Source organism: Eptatretus burgeri, chromosome 13 (assembly GCF_056783735.1).
Source record: "Eptatretus burgeri isolate ZD-2024b chromosome 13, Ebu_testis_v1, whole genome shotgun sequence".
NCBI lineage: Eukaryota > Metazoa > Chordata > Myxini > Myxiniformes > Myxinidae > Eptatretus > Eptatretus burgeri.
In genome coordinates this window covers 77,704,797-77,722,296 of record NC_140973.1, presented here as the reverse complement: position 1 = coordinate 77,722,296, position 17,500 = coordinate 77,704,797, and the positions used below count along the sequence as shown (strand labels likewise).

Sequence of the window (17,500 nt, the reverse complement as noted above, 5' to 3'; positions counted from 1 at the left end):
AGGGGTCTTAAGAAAAATGATTTCTTTAATAAATAGAACGGCACTCGCACAGTGCATAGTCTCGCCTCTTGCATTCATTCTGAACAAATCTACCATCATTAATGAAACAAACTACGATTATGGCCCATATACCCGTATCATCCATGCACTCCATTTTGTCACATAGTTTCTTAGCATTGGTTATGAATGTCATCCATTTTATTCGATCATAGATCAGATTGAAGAAGTTTCAGATTTTTTGGATAAATATTTCAATTCAACCAATTATGACTGGAATACCACTTCACCGATGACGTCATCATTATCACCCGACTGTGTCAACCCCATGGGAGTTGATGACGTATGCCAAGTTTCAATTTTTTCTGTTGAGCAGTTTCAGAGAAAAATGTCCAAATTTTTTCCTTAAATCCAATTTGACTGCCATACCATGTGATCTATTGTTACAGATTTGGAAACCTATCGCACACAACATACAGGTCATATAGAGCAGTTATATCAGTAAGTACGTGTTTTCAGTTGAGGTCCCGTCCCTTGTTTAATGGGTGATTAAATGTAAATGTGCTGCATCGTTATTTTGATAGTTAGGGTTTTTCTTTTGTTTATTTACACCACCAACAACTACAACAACGCCAGCATCGTTTCACCTTCATCTTGCTTCTTCCCACCAACACCATCGCTCACGTGCGTGTCAGCACAAACGGGGGTGGAGTTCACGAAGGCCCGACGTCTTGCGAATCCTTGGCAGATCGGGGACGGGGCGGGGAATCAAGGCACCCGACACACCCCCCGACCAATGATGGAGAGACAACGGATTACTACGGCTCTGCAGAGAACGACGAGAAATCCTCTGCTCCCGGGCATTCTCCACGTGCTAAGTAGGGAAAAGGTCAAGCTCCACCCACCGATTCGCTTGGCAGCCCGCCAAGTGGGGGAAAGGTCGGGCCCCCACCCACCGATTCGCTTGGCAGCCCGCCAAGTGGGGGAAAGGTCGGGCCCCACCCTTCAATTCACTTGGGCACTCCAAGAAAGGTAATTCGACAGCCCCCACTGGCAGTGAACGAGCCGCGCCCGGGAGGAATAAAAAGGGGAGGGAGAGACAGAAATTGGTTGTTGTTCTTGCGTCTTCTTGGTTCGTGTTCCTAGCGTCTTCGAGTGTCTTCTTCCTCCTCCTCCTCCTCCTCCTCCTCCTCCTCCTCCTCCTCCTCCTCCTGCTGGTCTGGAGCCTGGGCAGTAGCTGGTCCTGGTCGTCGTCGTCGTGTTTGTCCTCCTCATCACGATCAAGAGCTCGAGCGACGCCAGTCGCCGCAAGGGTCGCTCGCCGGTGTCCAGGTTCAGCTCTCATCTCGCTGGTCCCCGGGTCGACACGAAGACCACACGAGGTGGACAGGTGCAAGACAGACCCTGGTCTTCAGCCCAGCTGTCCTCCGGGCTGGAGGTCAAATTAAACACTATTTGGTCCGATGATTTGGGTGTGTGTGCATGTGTGTGTCCATGGGCCCGTCGGCTAAGTAGTGAACTGTATAAGTGCTCTTGTTGTACATACCTTGCATATGTGCCTTTAATAATATTCGGTTTAACTCTGCTCTTGCGTGCTTCCCTCATTCCCCAATTGTGAATAAATACCCCAATTGTTAAATGTTTTCAGCTCATTCATGTCTATTCCTTCACTGACTTAGCGTGCTGCGTGTTGGGAAAATTAGCTGGGCTGTTGCCGTTGTAACGGGATATTTGGGACCGACGGATCTCGGCGATCAAACCGCTCGGATCACACACGGTTTGAGTACGCTAAGTGGCTCGTTCCGTACGGGAGCCGTCGAGGGTGAATTTCCCTGGTAGTTTGGACCACGTGGGTATTTAGGTAAATTGAAATTGGCAATCGATCCTACCCCACGTGATCTGAATATTGGCGAACTTCGGTCCAATAAGGACCCGTACTTTTCCGGAGTTTTCCGAAAAGGTACGATCTCAATTCCGGGCGATCGGTAGAGCCGACTCTACTGCTTCATCTAGTGGTCGTGCTCATCGCCGACACCCGGCCCCGCAACACTATCACATCAGAGTTAGCAATAAAATATTCTCCAAGGGGAGTCCCTCCTATGGTTAAAGCGTTATTGGCCAAGCGGTTGCAGAGCAAAACTTTTGTAAAGAAAAAAAACATATATATATATATATATATATATATATATATATATATATATATATATATATATATATATATATATATATTGTTGCAGGCCGGTGGTCGGGTGAGAAAACCACGAGGGGGGAAAGCTATCTCGGCTCCCACCAGACTCCTCGAAATTGTAGGCCGTCGCACATGGATAAATCCATGATACGGCGAGTCGCTTAACCGACCGTGGGCGCCAATAACTCAACCGCGTGACCTAGGGTCCTCCCGTCTATGGGTTAATCGGGTTACCTAATCAAGTGATATAATTACCGGGGTACACGCCCTCGGTACGCCTTGTCCGAACCGGATCACTCTACCGGATCGGATCACTTTACCGGCTCGGATGCAGCCGAGCAACACTGCCAAGGACATACCGGCGAAAAGGAACGGATCGTTGGGAATAAAGTCCCGGTTAAGCGAGGATTCGGACCATGCTGGATCAATGAAAGAAACCACAAAAACGAGCTAGGAACATTCCTAATAATTTATATAAAGGCAACTTACAAAAGGAGACACAGAGCAAACTTATCACGAAAATAACAACAATAATAATGAAAACAATAATGATCTTCTGCAGTCTTACTTAAGTAGACAGGCACCAACACACACACACACACACACACACACACACACACACACACACACACACACACACACACACACACACACACGCACACACACGCACACACACGCACACACACGCACACGCACGCACACGCACGCACACGCACGCACACACACGCACACACACACGCACACACAACCCGATGAAGAGAAAGTATTGAAACAAGAAGGGAGAGGAGTTGAGGCTACCATCTCGGTACCTTTTTTATTTGATTGCACAAATGCGCCACCAATATGTTTCCGGGGGGGGGGATGCTCCATGTTGCTTTACCCGACAGCTGGCCCGTTGTCTCTGGCTTCAGCAGCGCGTGTGGAGACCGTGGGCGTTAAGGAGGGGCTTGAGTGGAGAAGTGGCAGAGTCCAGAGTGCGTGGATGGAGTGGTAGGCGGGACCAGGTAGGCGGGTGGGGTCAACGTCGTTTGGGCGGAGATGAGGAGGCGGAGTCCAAGCAGCAGGAGGCAGGTTGTGGTGATGTCGGGCAGAGAGACAAGAGAGAGAGGAGGAACGACCGCTCCGACCTTGTAGGACTCGCAGTGTGGGGCGGGGGGCCACCCCGAAGTGAAGCGTCATCACCTGAATCGGGTGTTCTGATTGGATTGACCCCTTACGTGGCCCGCTAACTTTGGCCAGAAACCGCAACACTCCATTTCCGGCAAGGTCATCCCAGACAGCGAAAATATTCCGCTCCGACCACACGACACGACACGAATCGCCCACACCGAACCTGGCGCGTGAATTGTCCCACAAAAAACCCTGGGCCGTGCCCGAATGACCAGCTGAGGGTCCCGCATGCCCGCTCGGGCGTCCGACCAGCGATGATCAATGCACTCGCTCTGCGTGCCCCAACGTGGCCCGCACTGTTCAACATTCCCCTACTCGATCGCAGCTTCACTGGCCGTAGAGACGAGAACACGTTCACCATCCGTGGGGAATCCGCTGCTGCCAGCGAGGGACGAAGGTACATTGTTATGGATAAATCCATGCATGTTTCGCACAGATCCCCCATGGCCCACGTGGTCAGTGCTCGCGTTCGCCCGATTCTGCTGGCGTGCGCGCGGGGCAAACACCAATATGTATCAGATATTTGGTTGAAAAGGAATGTGCCGCTTTTACTTCGGACACTCGCATCCTGCCCAACGTGGCATAGAGTCGCCTTTATCGGCCTCCGTATGCGTTCCGTGCAGCGTGGGCGTCGTGCTGGCTGTGTTTCCTGTGTTGTGAAAAATACCATTCGTGCAGCCTCTTCAGAGATATTCATTCCTATGCCTTTTTAATGCAACCGGCAATCTTCCCCAGATCATCGGAAGCTCGAGTCGATAATCCCGAACTGCCAAGTGCACTGTATGACTCGCCGCACATGTTGGGTTGAGGGCTCGCATGGGAAAGGGGGCTCTGCACTGTTAATGTTCGCACGTCATCGTTTCCTCGCAGTGGCACCGCACGCGCTGACATCCGCGAGGACCCATCTCACAGCGAAGGCGCACGTGGCTCAGATTTACCTCAGGAATAATCAGAAAAGAAGAGTAGGGACGAAATGAAGAAGTAATGATGGAAGCAAACCCAGCTATGAGATCATCGCAACACATGCCCTGTTGTCCCGCTAGACAAAAGGGAAGGGACTATCTACATGTATAATAATGGAATAACTGTCTTGGGACCACTATCTAGTGGATGCATGAGTTTCTGAGAACCGCTAGATATATATATATATATATATATATATATATATATATATATATATATATATATATATATATATATATATATATATATATATATATATATATATATATATATATATATCTTCTTCTTTCGGCTGCTCGGGGTGTGTGTGTGTGTGTACACCCGGTGTGTACCCCGGTCAGAATAGGTACACCGTATCCCTGTGTGTCGTAAGAGGCGACTAAAAGGGTTGGCGTCAGGAAGGGCATCCGGCCATAAAAACATCGCCTCAAAAGGAAACCATGATGAGTACAACTGATGGGCAGGGTACAGCCCGAAGTACCCCGTGGGGGTCCTCACCCCCTCTCGTTAAAACTCAAGATGGGGAACCCGATCGAAGCAAGGGAGGAAATTTTTCCATTTATGATGACCAATCGTCTGATGCCCCACGTGGAGATCGGTTTCTGAGGTTTGGTACATGGAATGTAGGGACAATGACAGGGAGATCTGGAGAAGTGGTTGAAACATTGGTCAGAAGAAGAGTGGACATATGTTGTGTGCAGGAGACACGGTGGAAGGGAAGTGGTGTGAGAATGGTGAAGGGAAGGCAGGGGCAGAAGTACAAGTTTATGTGGCAAGGGTGCCCGGAAGGCGTGCATGGTGTTGGTGTAATGTTTTCTGAGGAGTTTGTAGACAGTGTAGTGAGTGTGACTAGAGTGAGTGAAAGGTTGATGATGGTGAGAATTGTGATCGGAAATCTCTTGGTGAACGTCATCTCGGGATATGCCCCACAGGTCGGTCGAAGCGATGAAGAGAAGAACATGTTCTGGTGTGCGATGGAGAAGTTGATGGAAAATGTGAAAGATGAGGAAGTTGTTGTGGTTGGAGGAGACTTGAATGGACATGTGGGAAGGAGTCCAGACGGTTTTGAGGGAGTCCATCGGGGTTATGGATATGGTGTGAGAAATGGAGAAGGTGAAAGGATCTTGGAGTTTGCTGATGGAGCTGATTTGTTGCTCTGTAATACTCAATTCCAGAAAGCGAATAATAAGCTTATTACATACACGTCAGGTGGGTTAACGACAACCATTGACTACCTGATGGTGCGTCAGCGAGATAGGGGAAACCTCCGGGACACAAAGGTGATCCCAGGGGAGGAGACTGTTTCGCAGCACCACCTGGTTGTCTGCGATATAAGGGTGAAAGGTGCGCGGAGAATTCGGCGGGTGAAGTACCAACCGAGGATGAAGGTGTGGAGGTTGAAAGAGGCGACAGTGAAGGAAGCATTAAGAGAGAGGCTGAGTATGGTTGAAGATGATGTGGTTGAGCTTGAAAGTGGTTGGATGTCAATGAAAGCTAGTCTATTGGGAGCCGTTGGTGAGGTATGTGGATGGACAAAAGGACCACCGAGGCACTCGGAAACATGGTGGTGGGATGATGAAGTTGGAAAGACGATTGAAGAGAAGAGGAAGAAGTTCAAGGAATGGCAAAAGGCAAAGGATAAGGTGGAAGAAGAGGCTGCACATGAAAGTTATAAGGAAGCCAAGAAGGCTGCAAAGAAAGAGGTTGCAAAGGCGCAGGAGGCCCATAGGAAAATGTTTGGAGAACGCTTGGATTCGGAGGAGGGTAAGAGAGCGGTATTCAGGATTGCAAAGCAGATAGCGAGAGAGAGATTTGATGTGACGGGGGTGAGTTGCTTGAAGGATGAAGTGGGACAAATCGTTGTGGATTCAGATGGAATTAAAGGAAGATGGAAGAGATATATGGAAAGGCTGTTGAATGTAGAAAATGAATGGGATAGAAACAGAGAGTAACCCAGTTTTAGGACCAGCAGAGAAGATAACTGAGAAGGAAGTTGAGGAAGCTATAAGAGCAATGAAGAGTAGAAAAGCAGGAGGGCCGACGGGAGTTGTGGGAGATATGTTGAAGGCAGCGGGAAGTTGGGGGTGTGAAGAGAATGACAGATATCTGTAATCTGGTGGTGAAAGAAGGCCGCATTCCAGTGGATTGGGAACTGAGTACCCTCGTCCCTCTGTACAAGGGGAAAGGTGACCCTCTGGACTGTGGCTCCTATAGAGCAATAAAGTTATTGGAGCATGGAATGAAGGTATTGGAAAGGGTGTTGGAGAAGAGGATAAGGAAGAAGGTAAAGATTGACGAAATGCAGTTTGGATTTATGCCAGGAAGAGGAACGACAGATGCAATTTTTATTGTAAGGCAGTTGCAGGAGAAGTACATGGAGAAGAGGAAGAAGTTGTTTTTTGGGTTTGTTGATCTGGAGAAAGCATTTGATAGGGTCCCACGTGAAGTAATGGCATGGGCATTGAGGAAGTTAGGAGTGGAGGAATGGTTGATCAGAGTAGTGATGGCCATGTACGAGAGAGCACGCACAGCTGTAAGGACGAAGGATGGGAACAGTGGTGAGTTTGAGGTGAGGGTAGGAGTGCAACAGGGGTCGGTACTAAGTCCACTTCTATTTGTAGTTGTGATGGAGGTGCTGGCTCGGAGGGTAAAGGAGGGTTTACCGTGGGAGCTGCTGCATGCAGATGATCTGGTGTTGATTGCAGAGAGTATGGATGGACTGAAGGAGAAGATGAACAAGTGGAAGGAATGTATGGAGGCAAAAGGTTTGAAGGTGAATATCGGAAAGACGAAGGTGATGGCAAGTGGTAAAGCATGTGGTGTGGCGGAAAGGACTGGGAAGTGGCCGTGTGCTGTGTGTGCAGGAAGGGTGTCGGAGTGAACTCCATTCAGTGTACAATGTGTGCTGAATGGGTTCATCGAAAATGTAGTGGGGTGAGAGGGTCATTAACCAGTGTGGCAGCTACATTCAAGTGTAAGGTGTGCATCGAGGGAGCAGCAGATGAAGGAATTGTTGAGTTGGATCTTGGAGATGGTGTGAAGCTGGAAGGGGTGAAAACATTTTGCTATCTCGGAGACATGCTGAATGGAGAAGGTGGATCAGACTCTTCGACGGTTGCTAGAGTGAGATGTGCATGGAAGAAGTTTCGGGAACTGAGTGGCGTGCTGACAAAGAGGGGAGTGTCGAAGCTGAAGGGAAAGGTGTATGCTTCATGTGTGAGGAGTACGATGATTTATGGGAGTGAGACATGGGTACTGAACATGGAGCAGCAACAAAGGCTGGAAAGGGTGAAAATGCGAATGGTTCGGTGGATGTGTGGAGTATCGTTGAGAGAGAGGAAGACAAATGATGACTTGCGGAAGATGATGGGAATAGAGTCTGTGATGGAGGTTGTGAAGAGAAACAGGTTGAGATGGTTGGGTCATGTGTTGAGGAAGGATGAAAGTGACTGGGTGAGAGGAGTGTTGGAAATGAGTGTAGTCGGAAGTAGAAGACGGGGAAGACCGAGAAAAACTTGGCTAAATGTGGTGTAAGAGGAAATGTGGGCAAGGGGATTAAGAAGGGGAGATGCACAAAACAGGGTATAGTGGAGAAGATTGTCATGGGGCCCGCAAGTCTAACCCCCGCTTTAGCTGGGAAAATGGCCTTTAAATGCGTGTGTGTGTGTGTGTGTGTGTGTGTGTGTGTGTGTGTGTGTGTGTGTGTGTGTGTGTGTGTGTGTGTGTGTGTTTCGGCTGCTCCCGTTAGGGGTCGCCACAGCGGATCATCCGTATGATCCGCATAGTGATTTGGCACATGTTTTATGCCGGATGCCCTTCCTGACACAACCCTGGTCGCCTCTTACGACACACAGGGATATGGTACACCTATTTTAACCGGGGTATATACCAGCCCAGTACACTAGTACTCATTTCGCCGACCTCGGAAGGATGACAGGCTGAGTCAACCCCCTGGTGTATTAATTCAGTGGCCCAATGGGGCTTGAACTCAGGACCTTTTGGATCCCAACCCGCTGCCCTAACCACTGCGCCAACACACCAGGATATATATATATATATATATATATATATATATATATATATATATATATATATATATATATATATATATATATATATATATATATATTGTTACGGAAATGGCCCTTAGTATGCTACTAAATATAGGATTAGCCCAGATCCCCCATTAAATGCATGTTTAGCCAGGCTGTTCGGTAAAATGGACGTTACATGTGTCGGGAGATGTAAGAGGCTGCTTATTGTTCGTGCTGTGGTGGTGTACCGAGAGCTTCTTCTTCTTCCTTCCCCTCTCCGGACGAGGCCCCACCCAGTTGGCTGAGAGGGGGAGTGGCCAAAAAGAGGAAGTGAAACTAAGGGGAGTTTTGTCGGCTTCGTAAAGGGGGGCACCCCAAAAAGAAAAAGTGATAAGAAACTGAGAGGACGGAGTTGAGCAGTCGGGCTTCAAGGCCCAGAAAAGAGGAAGTGAAACTGGAGAAGTACAAAAACTGCAGTCGGTTTTGAGGCGTGGTGGGGCTTCGAGGCGAGCAGAAAAAGGAAAGCGAGTGGTGATTCTGCTGGGAGAGAAACTGGACCTGGGCGCGCCGGGTCTGCCTTCTGTGGCCTGGTGAAGCGAGCCAGGACTGAAGGAAAGGCAGGGAAAGGACTACAGCAGGTCTGTCTGGCCTTGGCTGGATGAGAAACGACTGGTGGGAGTCGTGATCTGCTGCGTAGGGGACGGCTGTCTGTCTGCGATCTGCTTCCTGAAGGAGGCCTGGTGAACAGGCCAGGCCTGGACTTGTATGCTGGACCTTGTGAGAAACCAGCTGAAACCCATCATCGACCTAACGGTCTGGTGCCGTCGACCTTACGCGGGGTCAGAACGCGTGGAGGCCGCGTGCGTGGGCGGTGCGACAAAGGAGGGCAAGCGCCATTTTGCCACGCGGCGTGCTCGAGCTTGGGGGCTCAAATCCATGGACATCCTCTTGTTACGAGCCACATTTGTGCTTTTGACACTTTCCTCTCGTCCATGAAACATCACCAAGTACTCTGTCTTGTCTGCATGCTGTATATGTCTTGTCTGCATGTTGTTTAAGGTAAATCTCGTGAGGGTCCCGCTCGAAACCCGTAATACGTAGTTCCCTAGTTAAGAACGGGTTATAGATTAATTAAAACATTGTCGTGAATATTTTGTTTGTGTTGTGTTCCCCGATGTTCCCCAATAAATCTGGCTGATTCGTATGAAGTTGCCGCTTTGGATTAATTTGTGTCGCGTCGAGGAACGATCCATTCGATTGGTATATAAAACCAAAATGGTTACAGACTGGCAGAAAACGCTCGGCATCTGACAAAGCCAGTCTGTAACCGGGGTCTATTTCCCCAACTGGTAAGGTCCAGGGGTACGTTGGTATCGGGATTGAAGACGCGTGACCAAAGGCCTGTGCCGAGCCAGCCAGCGTTATAAACCCCGGAGATGGCGGTGGTGAGAGTGGCGCCGAATCTGTAACGTTTGGCTATCAAGACTCGGGTGAGAACCCCCCACCACGGATCCGTAATGATATATATATATATATATATATATATATATATATATATATATATATATATATATATATATATATATATATATATATATATATATATATATTGTTGCAAATTCGCGCCCGTCGGCGTGCGAGCGGCCACGTAACTCGAATCGCGGCACGTCGCCCACCGGACGGACAATTCCGTCGTGACCCTCTCGGACTAACGCCGGGAACTAGTCACGGGTGGGCCTTTCGGCCTCACCACGATCATGCCAATCGGCCCCCCGCATGGGATAGGGTTGTTCGCCAAATTCGACCTACCTAAGTACCCACACGGAGGGTAGACCGGGCGATCGCACCTCGCCGCAGGTCGACTTCGGACACGGGCCACTTTAAGCGACCCGTTCCGTACTATCGGGATAACCGAGCGGTGTTATCGTCAACCTCGACGGTTCCAATTAATTGTCGGGCGTATTTAGCCCACGACCAACCCTTTACGTGATGTAAGATGGAGATTCAATAAAAGAAAAGAGGAAGCGAAACGGGAAAAACAGTTCAACATAAGGCACATTTATTCCGCGGCAAACGGAAAGCACACATATACAATTACAACAACTATGCACCAAAAGCAAATGTAAAAGAAACACAACAATTATGCACCAAAAGCAATTGCAACAAAAGAAACACAATGCAGATCTGCTACCGACTACACGAGCACACGGTAACACTTACACAGTTTTACATTACAGACGGCGCCGCCAACACATATACTCAAAAGCAAAAGAAAAGGGCCACCCTCAATGACAAGGGGGCAGACGGGCCTGGGGCCGAGACCGCGTGGAGCCTACCAGTCTTGTGATGAGCCGCAAAATGGCGGCGGTGCCCCGACTCCACGCTCCTCCGCGGGTTTCGTTGGCACTGCTTGGAATGGGGTGGGAACGGGGCCCCCTTTTCGCACTATCTCAGCGCGGGGCGAAACAGGGGGTGGGGGGGTTGTTGATGCTCTGGGGAAAGAGGATAGCTGGCTTGCTTGGGTCCCGCGACGAGCGACTCCACTGCGCCCTCGACCGCGTTCCCGGCTTCCCCTCTCTGCAGCTCCCCGACAGACTCCGAACCCCGACAGACCGACTCTCCTCCAGACCCGTCTTGACTGCTGCTGCCACACTTCGCCGCCGCCACACCTCTCCAACTCGCCCGAGCCCGAAACAGAAACTGACTCAATTCGCCCCGCGCTCGGCGCTCTATAGTGCGGCAGGAGAAACCATATGCAAATTTCCGGATCAGGATGGGCTCGGGGGCGGAGCCACACCCGCCTATTGGACGGAGGAAAAGTGGGCGTGAACCTCCCCCGATCCTCGAACCTGCATATATCGATTCCACTCCGACGCGCCTGGAGGCGGGGCCAAATTGCCCCGTGCTCGCTGATAGGACGGAACAGAAGTGGGCGTGTATCATTCCTGATCCGACTTCCCCTCGGAAAGGCCGCTCTCTGCACCCGAGGCTCAGCGCGCCCCGCACGAGGCCAGGACAGCCCGACGCTCGGTTCCCACAAGCGGTGCGGGAATGGCGGCAGAAGGAGGAGAGGTGAAGGTGGTGGAGGGTTCATTGTGGTGGTGATGGCCATGGCGACGCCCGGAATGGCGGTGATGCGATGGCTGCGAGAGCGAGCTGTGAAGGCAAAGGCCGTGGCTGTCGGCGTTGCCGTTGCCGTGAAGCGGCGCTGCGGCCGGTGGTCGCCGTGTGATGGCGGCCGAGACGTGATTGGCTCAAAACAAAGATAGAACAGAAAAACGGCTATCTTAAAAGGTCGCAGCCCGAATGAATCACATTTATTCCCTCTAAACAACGGGTTTGGGGCTAACTACACATGTACTTACAGAGACATCTCACCTACGGGATCTGAATGGTGGTTTGCGAATTTCCTCAAACCACAACAATATATATATATATATATATATATATATATATATATATATATATATATATATATATATATATATATATATATATATATGCACGCATGCATGCACACATTGCAATAGTCTCACATCTCCTTGGGGAAAGACCAGTAATAATAATAATAATAATAATAATAATAATAATCATCATGAGTTTAATGTCATATTTATGGGATGCACGTACAATGAGAGGTACTTTGACAGTGCATGCTTGAAAATGACATTAAATAGTAATAAAATACAATTTAAAAATGCAAGAGACTTTCATTTCATCTGAACATTTTGATAAAAACAATGATTAAAATATAATATTGGAGTCATGGATCGAAGGAGTAAAACAAAACAAACACTGAAAAAAAATGCATCGAAGAAACAACTGCCAAACCAACCTGTGGTAAAACATCCTCGCCATACCCATCCTCTGCTTCTCCCCTCCAGAAAGAACATCCTTCCAATCGCGCTCAGCATCCCAGCCTGCAAGTATCATTCCGTGACATACCACAAAGTGTGGCATGTATAACGGCATCAGAGAATACTGTGTCAAGAAACAAATGTACCGTGGCACACGCACAAGGACACGTACCGCCCTCGCGTGTCACTACGTTTTGAAGGTCAACAATCGCCATTATAGCATCCAGGTCACAGTCACCAAAGCCACGAGCCTCCATAGCTGCTGGGGAGTTTGGATAAATCACCTGATTTCGCAGTGTTCCAATAGCCATGAAGGGTCTGCAACATATAACAACATTTAGATAAGACCCACACTTTATCTACACAGTTTTCCCTGTCTTTGTGATACAAATAGTAAGATTATTGTGGTTCTGGGACAAAGCACTTCCGAGACATTTTACCAATAATTGAGAGTTTATAAGGCACTTTCACCAATAATTACCAGTTTTATGAGACCAATTCCCAGCAATAAAGAAAAATAGACAGAAAAAAAACAGGGGAATTTTTATTTTAAAATAAAACATCCTTTTTAAATGCTGTCAAACCAACACCAAACCAAGGAATGGAAAGAATTACAACCCTGGTATTTTAATGGGAACATTTTCAAATAAGATTTATTCAAGAAGTAAACAAATAGAAAATACATTATCACATATAAATGATTTAGTTTAGAAACTGTGAATTTAAGGGACATAAACATTTAAACAACCTTGGACAGAAAATTTGGAGGGACATCAAGTAATCGACAAAAAAAAAAAAAAACTACGACAATCTTTAAATGATGTGTGGCTCAGGAGGAGCTCAATCAAGCACGTTAAGACAAGTTTACCATGGTACCTGTGCTTAAAGATATTTAAAATGAGAATCAAATCACAACATGTTGTTAATAAACATTATTGATCGTGATGAAAGTTACATAAAAGAAAACACAAAACAGCCAAACCTTTCTTGGAAGTGTTTATAAATGCAATTGAAAATACCAGTTTATTCTATCCTTCTTTTTTCTTTTAAATCAATTTTATTTTCTCTAATTCTTGTTCATTAAATGACCGTAATTTTTTTTCTTCATTCAAGTTATATAATTTAAGTCCAGGTAATGGTTTAAAATATCAACACTTTAAAAAATCTCATTAGACCATATTTTGGTATAAGATTTTACAAAATGTGATTTCTATCTGTAAATTCAAACATCACCAACTCTGGTTTAGTTTTGTAAAGCATCTTATTATGCATTTTACTTTGAATATGTCCTTCATAATATAATTTTTTTTTAATGTGCTTTGAGCAAGAAGAGCAGAAGAGAAATTCTAAGGATTGTAGTTCTCATGAGTATTTTTTGTGTTAGTATGATTGAATGTGATTTTTATAATTTTGTTTTGACAAGCCCTTTGAGGAGACATAACAATGAGATATTTTTCGATTTTGATGTCGCTTACTCTTTAGAGCCGAGGTCGGCAACCTGCGGCCGACTGCGGCCCGCGAGCTCCTCCCGTGCGGCCCGCGGCGCCTTGTCCGGATTTCCATTAGGTGCGGCCCGTGAAACATTTTTCTGAACCGACGGCAAATTTAACATATGTGGACATATGATTCTTCCACATATATCACAGTCTCTGTACGTCACAATAAATTATTTTCGCTTCTCGTCCACTTAACTTGGTCTTAAATATTTTTTCGTTGTTGTTTCAGATGGCTGAAAGTACCCTCACTATGAAGAAGAGGAAGCTGTTAGACGAGAAGCGCTCCTTCAAAAAAGGAATGGGAAGCGTTCTTCTTCGTCGAGCGCAAGGGAAAGGCTTTGTGTATCATCTGCCACGAGACCATCGCCGTCATGAAGGTGTGCAACGTGAAGCGTCACTTCACTTCGGTGCACCCCAAGCAAGCTGCGTTGCCTGACGACAAGAATAAGGCAGAGTTCGGGCGTCTGAGTGCCCAGCTGGAGAAGCAGAGTGCCTTCATGAAGAGGAGCGTCTTTTCGACGCAAGCGGCTGCTCAGAGCAACACTCGGGCCAGCTACCATGTTGCACACCTTGTGGCCACCAACCTCAAACCGTTTACCAAAGGTGAATTCCTCAAGGAGTGCATGATGGCCGTGGTTGAGGACGTGTGTCCTGACAAGTCGAGAGAGTTTGCGGCCATCAGCCTGTCTGCCAGGAGCTTGATCCGCCGCATAGAGGAGATGGCCGCCGATGTCCGGGGCACCCTGAAGGACATGTGTCAGTCCGCTCGCTTCTTCTCCATCGCCTTGGACGAGTCGACTGACATCAAGGACACGGCTCAGCTTGCAATCTTCTTCCGCGGCGGCAGGGACTTCGTCATCTTTGAGGAGTTCATCTGACTCATCCCACTCAGCGGTACCACCACTGGCACCGACGTGTGCAAGGCAGTCACAGACTGGCTGAAGGAGGCCGACCTCGACCTCTCTCGCATGTGCGGCATCATGACCGACGGAGCGCCTGCCATGGTCGGGGACAAGAAAGGCTTTGCGGCGCTTCTTGTGAAGTACCTGCGCAGCCTTGGACACCAGCAGGATGTGAAGCGCTTTCACTGTCTGGTGCACCAGGAGGCTCTGTGCACCAAGTCTGTGACCATTATGGAGGTCATGACTGTCGTCGTCAGGGCGGTGAACTTTGTTTGCGCCCGTGCTCTCAACCACAGACAGTTCCGCGATCTCCTGGCTGACGCTGAGGCAGAGTTCGGCGACCTGATCTACTTCTGCGAGGTCTGTTGGCTCAGCCGAGGAAAGATGTTGGAGAGAGTCTTCAGCCTGAGGGATGAGCTGGCTTCTTTCCTGCAGGAGAAGGGCAATCCTGTCCTTCAGTTCGAGGATCCCGCATGGGTGTATGACCTCGGGTTCCTGGTGGACATGACTAGACATCTAAACGAGCTGAACATCCATCTGCAGGGTAAAGATGTCTTGGTACCTGACCTCCTCGGCTTCGTGAAGGCATTCGAATGCAAACTTCGCCTGTGGGAGCATCAACTCAACCAGAACAAATTCACTCACTTCGCCCGATTGGCTGAGCTGCGCCTGACCCCCGCTGCCTGCCGTCGCTACGCCGCTGCCCTGCCTGAGCTGTGAGACGAGTTCGAGAGACGCTTCAAAGATGTGCGTGCCTGTGAGAAAGAGTTCAAGCTATTCTCCGCTCCCTTTGATGTGGATTCTGTGGATGTGGCTGACGACCTTCAGCTGGAGCTCATTGAGCTCCAGTGCTCAGAGAGCCACCACGCAAAGTTTGCTCTTTTGTCACCAATGCAGTTCTCGCACTCGCTCTCAGCCTCCAGTGCTTTCCCGGCTCTTGTTAGGGAGGCCCTGCGCTTGGCTTCATTGTTCGGGTCCACATACTCTTGCGAGCAGCTGTTCAGTCGCATGAAGCCGACGAAGAACAAGACGAGAGCACAGCTTACAGACACTCATCTTCAAGACGTCCTCCTCCTGGCCTCCTCCTCCATCAAGCCGGACATTGACTCTCTGTCTGCATCAAAGAATCACCAGCCTTCACATTAATTGTTTCACATTGTGATTACTGCAAGTCTTAAGGTTCAATTTACAATTACATTTATTATCATTGATTTTAGGTGTGTTTGTTATTTTTTCGGGTTGGGAGGGGGGTGCGGCCCACGAGGTGGCCCGCGGCCTGGTTTAGGTTGCCGACGCCTGCTTTAGAGTGTTGGTGCTGCTGAAGCAGTTTCTTGGCAAAGTTTATGCTGGATGGTTTGCCATTGCCTTCCCAGCAATGTTTGTCCATGCTCTGTCCTTTTAAATTTCCCATCCTGTCCACCCCATGCATCCTTTCCTCTCCCCCCCCCCCTGCCCCCCAATTCATCCCCACACCCAATGATTGTCCAAGACTCCCTCTATTTTGTCCTTCAACTCCACTTTTGGTGTCTCTCTCTTTCTCGTTCTCTCCCTCTCCATCCTGATCTGTTCAGTGTACTAGCTTTTCCATGAGCCTCAACTCTGAATACAAAAACAAATTGTTGAGCATCAAGCAAAGAGGCAGCGCACACTCTTTTTAAGTCTTTGGTACGATTCAGACGGGGTTTGAACCACCGACCGTCCAGACTCAGAGCGGAAGCTCCAACCATTATGCCACCGAGTCTGATCAATGAGCGATACTCACCATATTTATAGAGTAGAAAGATATTTAAAATAAGAATTATAAAGTTTTTGCCACTGTATTTAGTATAGATCGTTTTAAAGCAAAATAAAATTCCTCGTTTCCCTGCCATATCATCAAAATTTCTCAACTGTCAATATGTCTGGTTGAAGCAAGGAAGATGCTTAGCAACAAAAACATGAGGTTCTGGGAAACAAGCCAACACATTCAAAAAGAGGAAGTGCGCAAAGCAAACCAAATGAATGAAGTGAAAATGAGTGAGTGGTTTCTTGATCAATTTTGCACCAAAAGGTACTTGTTAATTCTATATTGTGCAATATGAAAATTGTGAAAAATTATTAATTTAATGGGGATAATAAACAAATTGTGAAAAAGGACAATGTGCCATAAAGGAGACAATTATGATACTTTTTAAATCATCCTTTGGAAACAATTTAAAAATTGTGAAAGCATCTTCGAAACTGGTTCAAACTGCTTGTGTTTTCTCTCTTTTTTTTGGTCTAGAAAACTATTATCCAAAGGGAATTAGTCTCAGAAATCTGGTAATTATTGGTGAAAGCGACTTAAACTGGTAATTATATGATTTGTGGAAGTGTCTCAGAAGTTCTTTGCCCCAGAACCTCCATAATCATAAAACTGATGTTTTGTTCATCGTAATGCCCCCTAATCAATCCATTGTCTCATTTATCCCTCTTTATGTTCATGTAAACAACAGAATCAATTGCATCAATGGCCTTGCCAAATTAACATTTAAGCAAACACCTTGTGTTATGCTGTTAAGTATCATTAGCTCAACAGGGCAAGACCTCTTCCATCACAACTCTCAACCGTTAGCTACCGCTGTGGGATGTAAAACATCTGTTCAGGTGGAGGCTTGTGGAGGATCCCACGATAGACAGGCCAAAGTCCTCCAAGAATTCGAAACAATGAACTTTTTCCACAGCCATTGGGACCTGTAATCAGGAGGTGCATTCCTTCATCAACCTTGGGTGGGACAGGAATAATGTGGTACTTGTGAAACTCTGCAATGGCTGCCACAAGCAAGGTTCAGCATTGTGTTTGAGCAAAGAGTACAAGTAGGCACAAAGCAAAGTCAACACTATCAGAATGACTCAAGTGTTCACATACAAATGG

At 47.6% G+C, this 17,500-nt stretch overlaps 2 protein-coding genes across 2 annotated transcripts in view; one reads left to right on the top strand and one right to left on the bottom strand.

Moving 5' to 3' along the window:
- LOC147014851 (ATP-binding cassette sub-family D member 1-like) overlaps nucleotides 1-17,413 on the bottom strand; it is a gene marked incomplete at its 5' end in the record, with an annotated part of 33,386 nt that extends 15,973 nt beyond the window's left edge. The window contains 3 exons of the mRNA XM_085850619.1: nucleotides 12,188-12,272; nucleotides 12,382-12,527; nucleotides 17,205-17,413. Of these exons, the coding sequence (XP_085706745.1) occupies nucleotides 12,188-12,272; nucleotides 12,382-12,527; nucleotides 17,205-17,413 (440 nt within the window). The remainder of the gene's footprint in view (nucleotides 1-12,187; nucleotides 12,273-12,381; nucleotides 12,528-17,204) is intronic.
- Nucleotides 1-17,500, top strand: part of TRABD (TraB domain containing) — a 197,447-nt gene that overhangs the window by 149,861 nt on the left and 30,086 nt on the right. The window lies entirely within an intron of this gene.